Consider the following 17,362-nt stretch of genomic DNA (forward strand, 5'->3'; position numbering starts at 1 on the left):
GGGAAGTTTGGATTGCAAATAGAGGACTACACTGCCTCATGAATATGAATGAACACATGGAAATGTTTACTGTAATTTCAGAAGAAGAGTTCAAACGCTGTGGGTGTACGATCACAGCATTTTGAGACCTGGGGCTTGTTTACATAAACGTTTATGGTTTGTCTTGACAAAACAACTTTAGCTTAAGGTATTATAATAGGGATCTAGGAAGTGGGTGCCATTTTCCACCTTCTGCATAAAATTCCCTACCTATTTATGGAAGTCACTGGGCTTCATCACTCCTTGGACTGCAGATTGCAGCTACTCATTAACTCTCTCCTCAAACAAGAGACAAGCATTATAACACAGAGCCCTCTTGAGATCTTCCCTCATTCAGATTTTAATTCAAACCAAAGAAGAACTCACATTTCTCTCCTTAACCCCCACCCAACCCTCTGTTCCAGTTCCACGCATGGGAGGAAGGAACCGCAACAGCCTGTGAAGTGCCAGGAATGCAATAATTTTTTTCTGGAGCACTGGAGAAATAATATTTCCAAGTTCTTCTGGAACTTGGCTTAGCAGTGCAAGTGCCAGCGAGCAGGGAGGAGAGGGAGATCGCCTCACCAACAGAGCTGGAGCCACAGCTGCTGCTGCTGCTGCTGCCGCCACCCCCATAAAGAAAGTAGAAGAAAGGAGGCTAGAAGGTAGCTGGTGCAGCAATTGGACCTTATTGCAACTGATGGGATCCAGTTTAGTGCAGATATGCATAGAATTAGCCAAGCTATTTGCCAAATGGGAGACGGTTGGAACCGTTCAGCTTTTTCTAATAAACTCGGAGAAGAACCAGGGGAGAAAGCAGTTTGCTCATTCCTCTCTCCTCATTTGCCACTGCATTTTGCCAAGGAGCTGATCTCAGAAGGATTCTCTATTTTTAAAAACCTAAATTATTGCAGCTATTTTTATACCACTTAATCACTTAAGTGTCTAAGTGGTATTGTAAGACCTTGCTGTTGGAACTGGTTTTAAACAACCAGAATTAAACAGATGTGAGTTTTTCTCTGCTCAGGTATACATTTGTGTGTGTGTGTATGCATGCACATGAGAGCGAGTGCTATGCAATTATCTGCATAGGTTCACTCATTGGCCATCAGGGTTGGTGTTCCTATGCTATAAAAGGGTATAATCCTATACACACTTACTTGGGAGTAAGCCTGCTTAGATTTAACTGGACTCCCCTTTGATTGGTTTCCACAGATGATAAAGAATTCTCTGCAATGGCTTTACTGATTAAGAAGAGCTGCCATTCCCCAACTTCCCTGGCAAGAGAGACTGAGTATTAAATCACTCTGAGAGTTCATAGAATCATAGAGTCGGAAGGGATTCCAAGGGTCATCTAGTCCAACCCCCTGAAATGCAGGAATCTCAAAACGCGATCCCCCATCCAATTTGAAACCACACTGGACTCTGTTTAGCTTCGCAAATATGCTTGCAGTTGTAGTTCTGGGAAGGGAACAGTGGTCATCTAACAATTCTCAGCAACAAACTACAGTTCCCAAGATTCTTTGAGGGAAATTGTGGCTGTACAATACTGCTTTAAATGTATAGTACAGTCATCTGGGAAGTGTTTTCTGTTTGATTATTCAAACGTACACTTCACATGTGGAGTCTAAACTTGGCTCATTTTCTTATCTGTTTGAATTTATCAGGTCCAGAATTTTGGTGTGGTTTGTGTTAAGAGGAACGTTGAAGAGCGGGGAAGGACTGATATCATGTGTGGAGAGGAATTTAAGGAAGCTCAATTGCTGTATACCTGAGCTGAACAATAGTTTTTTCTCCGGTTCCCATTGTTTGTCCCCAGAGCTGCCTTTGGCTCTCCTGGGTGCCACCACCCCTAGTCTCAATGAGGTACCAGAAGTTTTGCATTTAAAAAACCAGCAATCCTAATCTCAGGTCAAATGAGCTACAGCACTAGCAAAGAAACACTGCAGGTTGGATTCCTTCAATTACCTTTTCTGCTTCTTTATTGGTAAGAATTTGAGGGTAAACTCTGTTCAGCTGAAGGATAATTTTGTCAACCAGCTGCTCGTTCAGCCTGCCGTTGCTCGTTAGGAATGCCATGTCTTGCCGTAAACGATCACAGTAAGTCGGATCTACAAAACAGAAGCAACACATTTAAAAACAGGCCCCTGGTATCACAAAGACCAACTGGATGGAAGTGCCATATAATTCACATCAGCTACCAAATGTTTCACACTAGGACATGACTTTGTGTGCACTGTCAAGCTTCAGGAACATGCTGGGAGCGCCATGAATGCTCTCAGGAACCATTAAGAGCAGCTGACATTCATGAATACAACAACAATAATAATAATAATAATAATAATAATAATAATACAAATACTGAGCATTCATAGGGTGTATTTCACATACAATGCAATCTTTACACGTTGCGTAGTACACGATCTCAGATAAAACCAACAAGCCACAAGGTCTCATCAGTGGCAGACCACCAAGACAGTGTCTGAGTCTGTGTGTGTAGCGAGGCATTTCCAAGTGGTTTAAATTTCAACATAGCAGCCCTCCCAGTGCACTGCAAGCTACTCTCCCATCCTGCTTGTGGTCTCATGTGTTTCTTCACGTTCCTGAACTCTACTTGTGAACTCACCTCTTCCTTTTCTTTTCAGAGCCAACCATGGTCAGCATCACAGTTGCAGTTTTACAACCATGATCAGAAGTGAGTTTGCAGGGGGCTGAGCCAGGCATCCCCAAACCAGGCCCTCCAGATGTTTTGGGACTACAATTCCCATCACCCCTGACCACTGGTCCTGTTAGCTAGGGATGATGGGAATTGTAGTCCCAAAACATCTGGAGGGCCGAGTTTGGGGGTGCCTGGGCTGAGCTAATGGTTAGAAAACAAAGCTGCATATAAGTCTTGTTACCTTTGAAAATGAAAAGATACAGAGGAAGACAGAGAGGGAGAGGGAAGACGCAGACAAGCTCAGCGGAGAAATAACAGAACAGAGTTGGGGAGCTTCTGATCTCCTATAAATGCTTAGGAGATTGGGCAATATCACAACTGAAGAGGCCTCAGTAAAAAATGCATTTTTAAAAAGTTGGAATGCTCAATTTTTATATCTCCCTTCAAATCCTAGCCACTAAAAGGGAAACTGTGCAGTCTAACCTGACCTCAGAACAATTTCAATTGCTGTATTTTTATTGCTGCATAGCCAAGCATGGGATTTGTTTGCTAATCAGTGCTTCAAAATCCAGAGATTCTGCTATAAAAACAGCGGGATGGCCTTAAAAGAGGATGATTTTGCTGTTCAGCTTTAAACCTTTCATTGCCTTCAGATTCTGTCCTATCTTTTTAAATAAGGTGATATTCCCCAAAAAAAATCCATAAAAACCTCCCATGATTATTGTAATAAGCAAAGGCTTTTTGAGAGCCTGAGTCATTCCCATTAAAATGAAAAAAAGAAAAGCTTTCTACTGGCATTGCACAACTTTTGCAATTCCATAAGTATCAACTGGATTTCCAGCAGACTGTTACCATTCACCCCATAAAATTAATGGTTCAAATGGCAAGCAAAGCATCTTTTTCCGCATTGTCTCAATGCACCTCAATAAAATCCATGTGCTTTCATTATACTGTTTACTAAAATTCTTTTCCAGTTGAGAAGTTATATAGTCTTCTTTTGTTTCAAGATGCAGTGAGAAAGGAAGATTGAAGAGGGCGGGAGTCAAGTCAAGAGCTACGTTTTGAAAGATGTACTGAGAATACATGGATGGGGATAAGGAGAAACCGAAGACAAATATAGAGATGTGACAACACAGCATATCAATGATTAGGGTTGTTTCACATAGGACAACATTTCCCACAACTATATTCTGTCCCCAGGGGTGAAATTAGCAGTGGCTCGCAAATTAGTCATCTCTTTCCTATGCTGACCCCTCACCCCTTACCCACTTTGAAACCTAGGACTCAGCTACATTAGTCAAAAAACAGTGTTTTGAATGCATTAAAAACAGACGCTGTAGAGCACAAAACTTTTCTATGTGTTTCTACAGTGTTTTTTTCTTATAACAATTTATGATTTATTTTTAGCGCCCCCCCATGAGTAGACCCACCCCTAGATTGTACACTTCTGGAGGCAGGGAACAGCCTTTTTTTTTTCCGTAAGTCAAAGTGTACAGTACCATTTCAGAAAATCAAGAATACCTGATTCTCCCCGTCGGAAACTTCCTAACATGATGATTGAAATGTCTTTGAAAGAGGCGTCACACGACAGACACGATTGTCCTTCCATATGAACTCCTCACAGTATACGTCAAGAAAATTAGACATCAAATTCATGTAATTTCCCTGCATTGGGCATCAAGTGAGGTTTTAAAAATGAAACTCCTGCCATATCACAAACTTCTTTTGACGCCATCTGCTGTGCTGCTTAACAAATCAAGGCCAAGGTACTCTTGAGAGTCTTGAGTTCTTTAGTTTCAAGGTTTACCTGTGAGAATGTCCCAATGAATGAGGTAGAACTTGTGTCTAAGGCTGCATACATACCACAAAGTTAAAACACATTTAATGCACATTCCCTCTTTCCAAGAATCCTGGGAACTGTTAAGGGTGCTGGCTACACTGCCATTCTTGGGGGGGGGGGAGCAGGGAGGAATGTGCTTTAAATATGTGGTGTGTATGTAGCCTAAGTGCTGTGAATGAACAGGAAAGCAAGGCGAGCTCAGTGTGGTTTCCCTCCCTTGGCTCTCTCCAATGTCTTCTGCTACAAGTCACATATGCAACAACATACAAGAGCATATTAGCAGCAAAGAGAGTTTACATCAGTTAAGCCTCTCTCTTTTTTTAAAATGTATTTCAGTAAACTGGAATTCTGCCTACAACTGCAGCTCTTTAAATTATGCCTCCAAACAACTGTTATTATCTGCTTTGTGCTGACCCATACAAATCTTGTATTTTATGCAGCACACATAATTATGCAATGTAAGCTTCTCTGGGATTTCAGGCAAGGCTCCTTTTTATTTTCTTCAATCAACGGCAAATGCAAGGCAGCATTATGTAAAGGGCAAGTCCCCCTCCCCACTATGCTACCTTTCTATGAGTTCCGTCTGCTCAAAATCCTTACATGCAATTTAAATGTGTTAACCTTAACCTTCAAGCATAACAATAAATGTATGGTAGGGGTAACTAGTCTTTTCAGGCCAGTGGACACATACAGAATTCTGAAAAAGTGCTGTGAGCACTTGGTCTGTCCACCATTACTGATCTTTCCATTGCAAACTTCCAAGGAACTCTACCTTCCAAAGTAAAGAATTTGGATGTTTCGACTAAACACACCCCAGTCCCATCCAGTGTGCTCCTGGACCTTTCACAGTTCCTTCAGAAATAGCTCTGAGGGTATCAATTACTGCCATTAAAATCAAGTTTTGTCACTGACTTTATCTGAATACATCACAACACACAAGACAATTTGCAAACAATGGCATGCCTAACACTTGGAAGATTTCTAATCAGTCTCTTATTATTTAGGAGCGCACAGAATGCAGAATCTCAAATCCTAAATAGGCCCCCCATTGTACTGTTTTTGTCTACTGTATGGGCCAACAGCTAAATAAAAATGTGTTGTTGTTAAAAATCATTGTAGATCAACTATTTCATTTTTCTTTCTTTGACAGCTGCTCTATCACCATTAACAAAATGAGTTTTTGAAAATATCCAGCCTGTAATCTTTTAATCCAGCCCTAGCTTTATTCCCTCATGAAGCTGTTACCATAGAAGATCACAGACTCTGAAATCGCTAGATGCTGAAATGAATTCAGCCTTATCTTGGACTCCACCGTGGAAACAGATATGCAAGGTAGACTAGAGGTATTTCAATGAAACTTGACTGACATAATGTTTTAAAGGCACTGGTATTTTTTATCAGAGAAAAAGAAAACAGCCTATAAAAATGATGAGGAAAGAAATCTCAGCATTTCATTGCAATGGAGAGACGTATACAGTTTGGTACCTCCCATGCTTGAGGAATGTTTACAGAATTGCTAGCTACAGACCTGAGTTTTGTCCTGCAGCAGCCTTACCAATTGTCAATGTTCAATGCTTTGTTCACTTGTCTTATTCTCCCGTCTGCTGCAGGCTCCAGGGAGTAAAATGCCAGCAGTGAGCCCAGGGAATGCAGAGGTCACTAGTGCTGCACAAGGACCTGTCAAACTGTAACTATGGCTTCTCAGGACTTCCTTTCCCAGGGAAAAGCTTGCATCCACTTTGCTCCTAAACTCTGCAAAGTCAAGGTCTGGCTTAGAGTGTTGCCTGAACGCAGTACAGTGGTACCTCGGGTTAAGAACTTAATTCATACTGGAGGTCCGTTCTTAACCTGAAACTGTTCTTAAGCTGAAGCACCACTTTAGCTAATGGGGCCTCCCACTGCTGCCACACGATTTCTGTTCTCATCCTGAAGCCAAGTTCTTAACCCGATGTTCTATTTCTGGGTTAGCAGAATCTGTAACCTGAAGCGTCTGTAACCCGAGGTACCACTGTATCATGGTTAAACTCATTACTCCTTAACCACAATCTGTAGCCAAGTTTTGTTCTTGGTTAAAGAGGACAGAGCACCAGAGGACACACCAAGTGAAACCTTGGCTTAGCTTCTATGGGTGCTAAGAGGACCCAGAGAAGAGCAAAGTTGGCACCAGTAGGTTCATGCTAAGCCATGGTTTGCCTTAGTGCTACATGCAAACATGGCCCCTGTTGTCATCACCCTGGAGCTCTTAAAGATACAAATTCTGGTGGAATCTACATACATATAAAAAAAAAAACGCTGTGGAAATGGCTTTTAAAAAAATGTTTTGAAAAATACATTGAATTTGGCATAGCTCACTGTCGCCATCTAGTGTCACATTTGTATATTGTACTTTACAACACATTTAAAATATTTTATTTGCAGTTGTATAGCTGAGTGCACTGTTTCCAAGGCTTGCACTCTCCACCCTTAATGCTTAGCACTTTCCTTGGCCAATTATGGCAAACTGGAGGTATATATTGTATGTATATTACCATGAACACATTTATGTTTGGCACGTGTAAACATGGCATAGTTATATTTGGCATGTGTTAGCATTACACTAAATAACTGCAGTATTGCAACACACAATTTTTTTAAAAGACACATGCAAAGAGCTCATTCAACATTTAATCCAAAGCCTATCCCAAAACAAACCACATACCCACAGTTTACATCGTCAAAGCAATTCAGCAATACAGAAAACAATAATGCAACTATTTTAGTACACCAAACAACAAGCAATGCTAACAAAGCAAAATGCTCATCATTTTGGCCTTCAGGCAGATCATAAAATGAGAGAAGATTACTCTTCCCACAAAGCAGGCAATTATAGCACTAACAATGATTGCTGAATGACCAGGTCATTATGATAACTGCAGATGGTTTAAGGCTTTCTCCCTACTTCCATTCATTCTGTTCTTGGAAAGAATCAAACAAATCCATAGTTTGGTGCAGATTCTGCAAACAGACTGAGGATTTTATTGCTGCTGGCAGCCAAACATAAAGAGGAGATCATTTTATGAAAGTAGGATGTTACAAAGCCATTAAAAATCAGGAGGTTTTCCAGATATAGATTTGGAGAGCACTCTTATTTGTTTTTGTTTTGCCTCATTTATGTCCTGTCTGCCTATTTTTTGGGTGTTCTCTCAGATATTCAGACACTGGAGGCAAGCAGTGGGGAATGGCTATCTCTATCTTGCTTGACTTAGGAACTGGTTTCCATTCAAGATGCTGCTATCAACTTTTAAAGCTTCTTGTTTGGTTGGAGTGTTATCTGCTTTTTTGGTCGTGTGTGTGTGTGTGTGTGTGTGTGTGTGTTGGTAGGGGGGATCTGAACATCACCAGCTTTCCTTCTGTGAAACTTTTTTTGTGGTGTCCACAAGAGTTTCTCAGGTTTCCAAATATGCCCCCAAATCCAAAAAGGTTGAAGACCCTGAAGGGTAAGTGTTCAGGGGTAAACACCTGAGGGAATTCATAGAGGTGCAAACTAGCTTCCCAACTTTCATTGGCTCCTTGGCTTCCCAACTCAGGGGTTGGTGGGGTTGTGAGGGAGCTAAATAGCAGACATCTGTCTTTGGAGATACAGTTCAAATGCTCCACAATTGCTTCGCATCAGGGAACAGCCGGCCGATGCTGATAAGTTTCAGTCTCCAATGATCTAAGCTGGATTTGAAGTGATGCCTTCTAAGTGAAAGGTCAAGCAACCAGCCATGTGAAACATGCAGGCATTAGCTCAAGAAAATAGTGTATCTGAAGGCCAGCAGTTAAAATAAAGACTATACAGGGTAGCAGAATCAGCAAACCATTTCTGTATAGGCCAAAAGCACTGCCTCTGATCATTGCAATCTTACGTCTGCTTAACTTTTGTCTCACCTTCACACAAGAGCTAAAATAAATGTTTCCATCTCAAGCATCCGCATGTTCAGATTCTTCTAGCATGAGCAACTTGAACATCACAGCTATTTTTGGAAAAGTAGTTTCTACAGTCTATTATACTAACCTGGCTCGCAGTAAACGCTGCTGTTTAATATATATATAACAAGTTACGTGTGTTACTGTCTAAAACCTTTTACTTACACAACCAAATTATCTTCTTGTGTTTATTTACAAGATCAATTCTGCCAAAGCTTCCTGTAGCTGTAGTTGTGTGTGTTTTTGTACATCTGCGCAACAAGTGAGTAGCAAGTCAAATATTATTGCTGTTATTAATGGCAATTCTGATGCTTTAACCAGTGGCATCACTCTAGTTGCATGATGACCAATGGCTATTGCAAAAAGCATTGCAAAAAGTAAGGAATATGCAGCATCATTATGTGAAGAGCCTACTCCTGATTTAAATGCCACCCTCCCCCATTTACCGTATTTTTCCATGTATAAGACTAGGTTTTTCCCCTTTAAAATAATGTCAAGAATGTGTGGGCGTCTTATACACGGAGGCCATCTCCCCCCCCCATTTTCTTAAATCGGAGCCCCCCAAAATAGGGGGTGTCTTATACATGGGGGTGTCTTACAGACAGAAAAATATTATATAATTATATAATGCAATTATTCATTGGGCATCTTGAGACCAAGCAACATACTGCTCAACTGATGATACGTCAGTAGTAGGGTTGGGGAAAACCAGTGGCACTCTAAATGTTGAATGGCTTTAAAAGAGAATTAGACAAATTCACGGAGGAGAGGCCTATTAATGGCAACTAGTCATGATGGCTATGCTCTGCTGCCACAGTTCAAGGCAGCAATGCTTCTGAACACCAGCTGGCAGAAGCCCCAGGAGCGGAGAGTGCTCTTGTATTAAAAGGCATTTTGTTGGTTTCCCACAGTACAGTGGCACCTCGGGTTACAGATGCTTCAGGTTACAGACACTTCAGGTTACAGACACTTCAGGTTACAGACTCCGCTAACCCGGAAATAGTACCTCGGGTTAAGAACTTTGCTTCAGGATGAGAACAGAAATTGTGCGACAGCAGGAGGCCCCATTAGCTAAAGTGGTGCTTCAGGTTAAGAACAGTTTCAGGTTAAGAATGGACCTCCAGAATGAATTAAGTTCTTAACCTGAGGTACCACTGTAATCTGGTTGGCCACTGTGGGATGCTGGCCTAGATCACTAGATTCACTGATCCAGCAGCCTCTTCTTAGTTTCTTATATTATTAAAGTTTATCCAAGTAGTATTTACTTGCTTTCCCAGTGTACTACACAGAGGCTGCCTCTGTTACTGGGGTTGATGACTCAGGCGGAGAAGCTGACTCACTTGGCATCAATTACTTCCATCTTTTGAAACTCCTGCTCTGAAAAAAGTGCCCTGCCTTGCCCATTATGTTATGCTGTTAGCAAGAGAACCCGACCTTTTTAAAGCGGGTGACAATCAAGAAACTCTAAAACACACAAAGCTTGTAAACAGCTGCCGCGAGCAAACCAATGTCTAAAAGCAACCGTAACTGTGCAGTCCCATTAAGATCGACGCGGCTGGTAACAGGGTGTAGGATTGCAGACTTAAGACAACAAACAGAAATGCAGCTTTAAACAACTTGCTTCCACGGGAGAAGCATCTCCCAACATACTGAAGGCTGTCTTTCAAAGGGAGGGTGCAAAGTTGTGCAGGGCACATTCTTCCGTCGCCTTGCAAGGCAGTCGTGTGCTGACCTCCGCAGAGCTTACTTCTGAGTAAACATGCCTGAGATCGGGCTGCTTAAACGCACCGTCGGAGAGAAACGCCCCGAGGCACTGCACGTCTGCAACCTCGCGCACGCTTCCTCGGAAATAAAACGCGAGCCAGCACCCCCGGACGAGATCCGGATGCACAATGGTAAGAGGAGATCTCGGCTCCGGTGCATGCAAAAGGGGAGCGAAAGTCTCCTCTAGCAGCGCCTGGGGCTTCCCTTGCGCACACACACACCCGCCCTCCGAGGTGTCCTTGCCGCCCTGCTCTGTGCGCCCCCTGCAGCCGGGACTTGGCGGTGGCCCGCCGCCCTCTCCCTCCTCCGAGGGGCGTACGAACCTGGCATAATGGCGTCCAGCGGGAAGGAAGGCCGGCCTGGCAAGGTTGGGAAGGTTCCTCGAGCTGCCGCCGCCGCCGCCGCTGCCAGTCCCGCCCCTACGAGCTCTGGCGGGCGCGTCTTGCTCCTTCCTCCCGGGCAGGCAGGAGGCCTTCCGGACGCGCCGCTCCGCTTGCAGGCCGGCCTCGGCCACGCGGCGCTCAGGCAAAGTTGCCAGAAGGGCCGCCGCAGGAGGAGCCGCCGCCCGGCTGACAAGGGGGGCAAGAAAGCGGCTTCTCCCTCGCAGCTCCTCGACGCTTTCCCTTCTCACTTGTCCGGGCAGGAGGAAAAGGAGCTGCCCCGCCATTCCCGTGCGCAGCGACGAGCAGGGAGTTGCACACGCTGCTGCTATCCCAAGGGCTCATGTTGGGGCCCGGGGCCCTGGGCTTCCTTTCTCCCAAGCGCCACGTTTTCCTTGGGAGTTCATCAATGTGCGGAGCAAAAGGGCAAACGGTGTGGTAAACGTAAACAAAATGAGCCTAGGCTGGATTCAGGCACACAGGGAGCCAAGCAGAGGGGGCGCAAAATTGAGATGATAATAATAATAATTTATTGTTTATACCCTGCCGATTTGGCTGGGTTTCCCCAGTCACTCTGGGCAGCTCCCAACAGAATATTAAAAACAAGATAAAAGATTAAACATTAAAAACTTCCCTAAACAGGGCCACCTTCAGTTGTCTTTTAAAAGTAAAGTAGTTGCTTATTGCCTTGACATCAACTGGGAGGGCACCACTACCAAGAAGGCCCTCTGCCTGGTTCCCTGTAACTTGGCTTCTCGCAGTGAGGGAACCACCAGAAGGCCCTCGGAGCTGGACCTCAGTGTCCGGGCTGAACGATGGGGTAGAGATGCTCCTTCAAGTGAGAAGATTCATACCTGAGAAAATCCCATTTGGGAACTCCAGATTTTGGCCTCGCACAGGCACCATAATACAAAAGATGACCAAAGTCTGCCCCTGTATGAGCTACTGAGAAAGCCGCCTGTTACCCTGTTTTTGATAAACTAGCAAGAAATGTGTATGGTAAATCCCCAACGTAGGCACATTGTGCACATTCAGCTTTATGCACTTGGCAAAATAAATTAAAAATGGGCAGGCATCCAGGGAAAAAAGACTTCAGCAATCCCACCTTCTTTAGGCATGATCCCCAGAATGTAACCCCTGCCCAAGGAAGTTGCGGGCTTACTGTATTGAGTTTTTGCTTGGGGGTAGATGCTGAAGTTAGGCCTGAACCTAAGGGTGCTTCTAGGCTGTCCCTACTTTCAGGTGGGATTGTACTGGCAAATTAAGTTGTGTGATCAAAGTTGATTTGGAGCTCTTGTGCATTGAACCCACTTCGAAAGATCAAACTTCTTGCAGTAAGCAAAGTGAGGGAGAAATGCGCTGGAAAGTATGGGATAGTGCGTGCCTGCTTGCTTTTGGCACATCTCGCCTCCCCACAAGCAAATCTCTAGTGAATGCGCATTAAATCTCCCTGCAAACAAATCAGGGTAAATAAACAAATTGTGCCCATGTTCTTCCTCAAGAATAGCAAATAAATGCTTCCTTAAAAATAAAAACAAAAACATGTTAGAGAAGAATCCGATAACATGTTGTGGTCTCCCAGTCTGGATAAATCAAGTGTCTCCTTCCAGAAGCAGCATCCATCTACACTTCCTACACAACCTAAGGCCTGTGGGCCAGATGCGGCCCAATCGCCTTCTCAATCCGGCCCACAGACAGTCCGGGAATCAGCGTGTTTTTACATGAGTAGAATGTGTCCTTTTATTTAAGATGCATCTCTGGGTTATTTGTGGGGCCTGCCCGGTGTTTTTTACATGAGTAGAATGTGTGCTTTTATTCAAAATGCATCTCTGGGTTATTTGTGGGGCATAAGAATTCGTTCATATTTTTTTTCCAAAATATAGTCCGGCCCACTACATGGTCTGAGGGACAATGGACCAGCCCACAGCTGGAAAAGGTTGCTGACCCCTGTCCTAGATAGCTGGACCTGAGCAGAAAACTTGTACAGTCATACCTCTTGTTACGTTCGGTTCAGGTTACGTTCTTTCAGGATATGTCCCGCAGCGACCCGGAAGTAATGGAACGGGTTACTTCCAGGTTTCACCAGTCACGCATGTGCAGACGTTCAAAATTACGTCATGCGCAGAAGCGGCAAATTGCGACCCACGCAGATGCGGGTTGCGTTCTGCTTGTGTTGCGAACGGGGCTCCAGAACGGATCCCGTTTGCAACCAGAGGTACCACTGTAATGCTGTTAAAATGAATTGGGGTCAGAACTGCATATGCCATACCAGTCCCAACTGCCACAGCCACTACACAAAACCTATGCTCACATGCAAGCACAAAGGGGGGGGGGGAGCTCCAGAGGTGTTACACCCACCCAAAAACACTGAAACAAATCATCTTTGACTCCCAAGTGAAGTGGTTCAGAGCCCAGTTCTCCCCAGTTTATCAGATTATCCCCATAATTGGGTAAACCTGAATTTACAGGGGGAAAGCATGAAGACTGGTGTTTGAGGGTAACATCATCTGGATTACTCAAACTAAATAGGAATGCAAATACTGTAGGTCCCATTGAAAGCAGAGGTTATAAATGGCCAGTGTGTGGGGTTCAACCTCAAAGAATTTGCACAATCTGCTAGCAGTGACCTTTCTTATATAGGGGGACCTCGTGTGTGGGCTATGTCCAAAGTTGCTCTAAGTGCACTTTCATAGAAGAAAACTGGAAATCATGTGACTGCGTTTCCCAATGGCGTATGAGGATTTATTCAAATGTTGTGCCTATGGCAGGGATTATAATCTCTACACAGGCATCCACACACACATAGGCTGTCACAAAGTGAGCCACTTCAGTGCAATGGATGGAGTATTTGTTTCATTGTCATTCTAAGTCTCCTATGTACAGTGCTTTTTTTCTTAAAAAATGTTTAGGGGGTACTCATTTTCCTACTTATCTTGAAATACTGCTCCTCAATGAGGCCAAACTTAGAATCACAAAATGTTCAGGGGTATGCTTACCCCCAGAAAAAAGCACTGCCTATGTGTATTTACTTCCCAAGTGACATGCATGGAATTGCCCTGTAAAACATTTTCTGTAGTTGTAATTATTTCTTTCTAATGGTATAATTATCAAAGCTCTAAAAGGTTAATTTTGTAACCAATTTAAAATGCTTAGATAGGAACAATATTGAACCAAAGAACAAAATTCTATCAGCGTTTCCATTTCCATTTCTTGTCCTGTGAATTGAAATATAATTCATGACTATAAATAAGAGCTGATGGCACATTTAATTCTCTTGTAGTTTGAACAGTGAACATAAATTTAGACACAGAAAATTAATCACCACTTTTGGAAACAATTAATTGTACAATTTCAAACAACATAATTTATTTTTTCACATAAGTTCTCGAATTAAAAAAATTCTACATTTTTCTAATTTGCATATGCAGTTTATTATTATTATTAGAAACATGAGCTCGTCCATTTGTGTGCAGCTAGGAGATAAAATGCATTTTGATACGTTTTGTAGTATAAAAAAGCACTTCCCTAGCTAGGATTTGATGCTGCGATCCCAGGCCCCCCTTCTTGTAAGTAACATTCATTACAAGTAAGCAGAGTGTAATTCCATCTCCACCACAGTGTCTCTTTAGATACCTACAAGTACAGTTCGCAAAAATGCAAATAAAAATAGAAACTTAAAAATATAAGTTTGTAAAATACCGTAAATAAATCCGTATGGATTATGGCGTATATGCAAAAGTGTTGTGTATGCATTATTTGGTTATTGCTAAACGGTATAGGCTGTGATCACAGTGTATATATGCAAACCCACAAGACTCCACTGTCCGCAAAAAATATACATGCCTGTGTCATTGGGGCAGTGCCCCACGGGCAACACTAGCTAAATACAGATCTAAGATAGAAAGCAGAAATCACACTGATCCAACGCTCTAATTTCCCATCCTGGGCATCTGATTAGCACTGTCATAATTAGATCAACATTAAATATGAAGCTAAATATTATTTTAACTACATAAAATTGACCTGTTGCTGACGTGATTGACAACCTACAGCTCAGACCTCTGAATGTTCCTGAGCTGGCTTAGAGTTGTGATTTGAATATTGGGTTGCCATGCCCAAACACAACACGGACAATTACATCACACCAGCAATGTTTTCATACTCATTCCCAGCGTGATGCTTGAATTGTTGCACATTAAAATAATCGGTCCATTTTGTGCTAAGTTTTTAACTAACCCCTGGATAAACATGGTTGCTACACGTGATTTGAACCACCATCCTCCCATCAGCCACAGTCAAAGCATCAGGAAGGCACAAGGTTGAGGAACGCTGCCCTTATTTCAATCATGAATCATTTTTTAATATGCATAAAATGAAAGGAAATATAGGTAAAGATCAGAGCCTGAACTAATCGGAAGCTCTCCTCACTTTGGCATAACTGCCATGGGAATAATGCCAGGCATGTTGTTTCAGATAGAATGAGTTGGGTGGAGTTCAGAAATTGAAATGGCAGTCGGAGTTGCATTAGATATTAACCCAGGCAACAACCTTAGAAACAAATAACCCTCTGTTGTGCCTGCATTTCACAGACATTCTTAGATCAACATGGTAGGGCGTTGCCTTATGGCTTATGCAGTCCTCATGCTGAGCTCTCGCTATCTCTGATGCACCAGCAGGGATGAGGAGAAGCAGTGGGAAAGTATTGTTGGGAAGAGTGTGATTCATAGATTTTTGAGTTTTTATCTACTGGTGAAAATGCTTTTGCTGGGGGGTGGAAGCAGTACAGTGTGATGCTACTGCTAGTTCTGCAAGCCAGATGTATTGTCAAAAGGTCTACAAGCAAGGAATTACAAACACTCAAGGGACCCCATTTAGTAGCCAGTGTTGACCATCATTATACTAGCAACCAAGGAGTTGTTGCAAACTAATCATGTCAATCCATGTCCTGGTGAACTGACAAGGTGGCTAATGTGGAATAGGAACCAAGAGCAACATCTGAAGCAGCCTTGGTATAGCAGATTATGTAAGAGGACCCTTAAAGTTTGCCATCGCTAAGGAACTGTGCGTCACCCACCCCCCAATAAATCCTCCATTTTACAGAAAGGTCTGTGGAAAGTGCTTTGGGGGGGTACTTCCTTGGAAGGAAAACACTAATCTAAATAATTTTGAAAGCAAGCCCACAGCCATCACATGATAATATTGGTCACAGTAGCAATTCTGGAAGAATGTGCGTCTATTTTTGATCCGCAAATAAAATTATCAGTGTGGAAACCTTTCCCTTCAAGCATAATGTTTCATTGCAAGTCCTTGTGATGTGCTAAATATATACTAAAATATTATGTTGCCAGGTGTAGAAAACAAAAGCAGAAAGCTTTATACTGCAGAACAAGTCCCAAAATATTGTTTTCAGTTGAAAAGGGTTAGCAGACCATATGACTACTATTTTCCTATCATCGCTATACAGACAGATTCTTTGTTAAAGATAATGAACAGGAAGAATGACATATCCCAGCAATAAGAATGCAAAAGACATTCACACAAAAGGGCAGGCACTCCCTATTTTCCCCAAAGTCATTTACAGCTGCTCTTGTTTTCAAAGCAAGGCTTTTTGTCTTGTCTTTTTAAAAATCCCACCTCTTTATGAACATAAGCTTTAGGAAAAATAATTCTGTATGACTTACATTTTCTGAAGAGCATTGTCCATGGGTTTGGCAGCTTTTCCTGCTATGGCTGAAAGAAATCCATGAAATCGGCCAAGTTGAAAATCTGTCCCCTTACTGAAGTTGCTGTCAGGAACGGAAGTTCAGTGACGACTTCGGGAGGGCGAAAAGCGAAAGTAAAATCTGAGAGCCAATTTAAGGCTTTGGCCAGCAGAGGTCTTCATTCCGCCCTTGGAAAATAAATGGATGCCGACTCTGTAAACGGTTCACAACGGAAGAAAATGATCACTGTGACCCGATAACATTTGTCCTTTAATATCAAGCAGTGAGGCTTTTGCAGTTTTAAAAACACTTGAGTAAAGCTATTAAATATGTATGCACACAATCGCTTCTGTTGAACTTCTCCAGCCTGTTCCAACACTTGCTTCTGCAAAAGCTGCCTTAAGTGCTTAAAATGGGATGTGCCAACAGGTGTACTGGCACACACTGTAACAAAACATTGCATACTTCCCACAGAAGTTTTGTGTTCCTGGCAGAAACGTTTTAAAAAACGACTGTGAAACCTTTTTACAAATTTTCCATAGCATAGTTCCAGGTATCTAAATAGCAGGACTACAATGTTTAATGTAACAGATTAATCAGTTTTAAAACAATTAATAAAAAATGAACATACTCCCAAGAATGATATTTTTGTTCCAAAACATCCCAGTGATTAGAGGTTCCTCAATGTTTAAAGATTGGCAAAAAACTCTTTCGAAATTTATATGGCAAGGGAAAAGACCGAGAATTAGATTCAAATTACTTACAGATTGGAAAGAAAGAGGGGGCTTCTCGGTACCTAATCTGAAATTATACTTTGAGGCCTCCTGCCTCTGCTGGATCAGAGATTGGATTAATTTGGAAGACACCGATCTGTTAGACTTGGAAGGCTTCAACAACAGATTCGGTTGGCATGCCTATTTGTGGCTAAATAAAGAAAAGGTGTTGTTGTTGTTTAGTCGTTTAGTCGTGTCCGACTCTTCGTGACCCCATGGACCAGAGCACGCCAGGCACTTCTGTCCTCCACTGCCTCCCGCAGTTTGATCAAACTCAT

The 17,362-nt window shown here is 42.6% G+C and overlaps 1 protein-coding gene across 6 annotated transcripts in view; it reads right to left on the minus strand.

Moving 5' to 3' along the window:
• The window catches only part of CARD19 (caspase recruitment domain family member 19), a 35,902-nt gene extending 19,455 nt beyond the window's left edge, over positions 1-16,447 (minus strand). For 2 of the 6 annotated variants that reach the window (XR_014216122.1, XM_082210802.1), the window contains exons 1-2: positions 16,291-16,447; positions 1,987-2,129 (exon numbers count right to left, since the gene is read on the minus strand). Coding sequence is in view for 4 of the 6 variants with exons in the window: in XM_082210802.1 (XP_082066928.1) it covers positions 1,987-2,129; positions 16,291-16,306 (159 nt within the window). In the remaining 2 variants the exon portion in view is untranslated. Of the gene's footprint in view, positions 1-1,986; positions 2,130-10,552; positions 10,805-16,290 lie in introns of those variants that run through there. The other 4 variants (XM_082210799.1, XM_082210800.1, XM_082210803.1 and 1 more) reach the window with 4 other exon arrangements.
• Between the last annotated feature and the right edge of the window lie 915 nt (positions 16,448-17,362).

This window comes from Podarcis vaucheri, assembly GCF_965113315.1.
Source record: "Podarcis vaucheri genome assembly, chromosome: 2".
NCBI lineage: Eukaryota > Metazoa > Chordata > Lepidosauria > Squamata > Lacertidae > Podarcis > Podarcis vaucheri.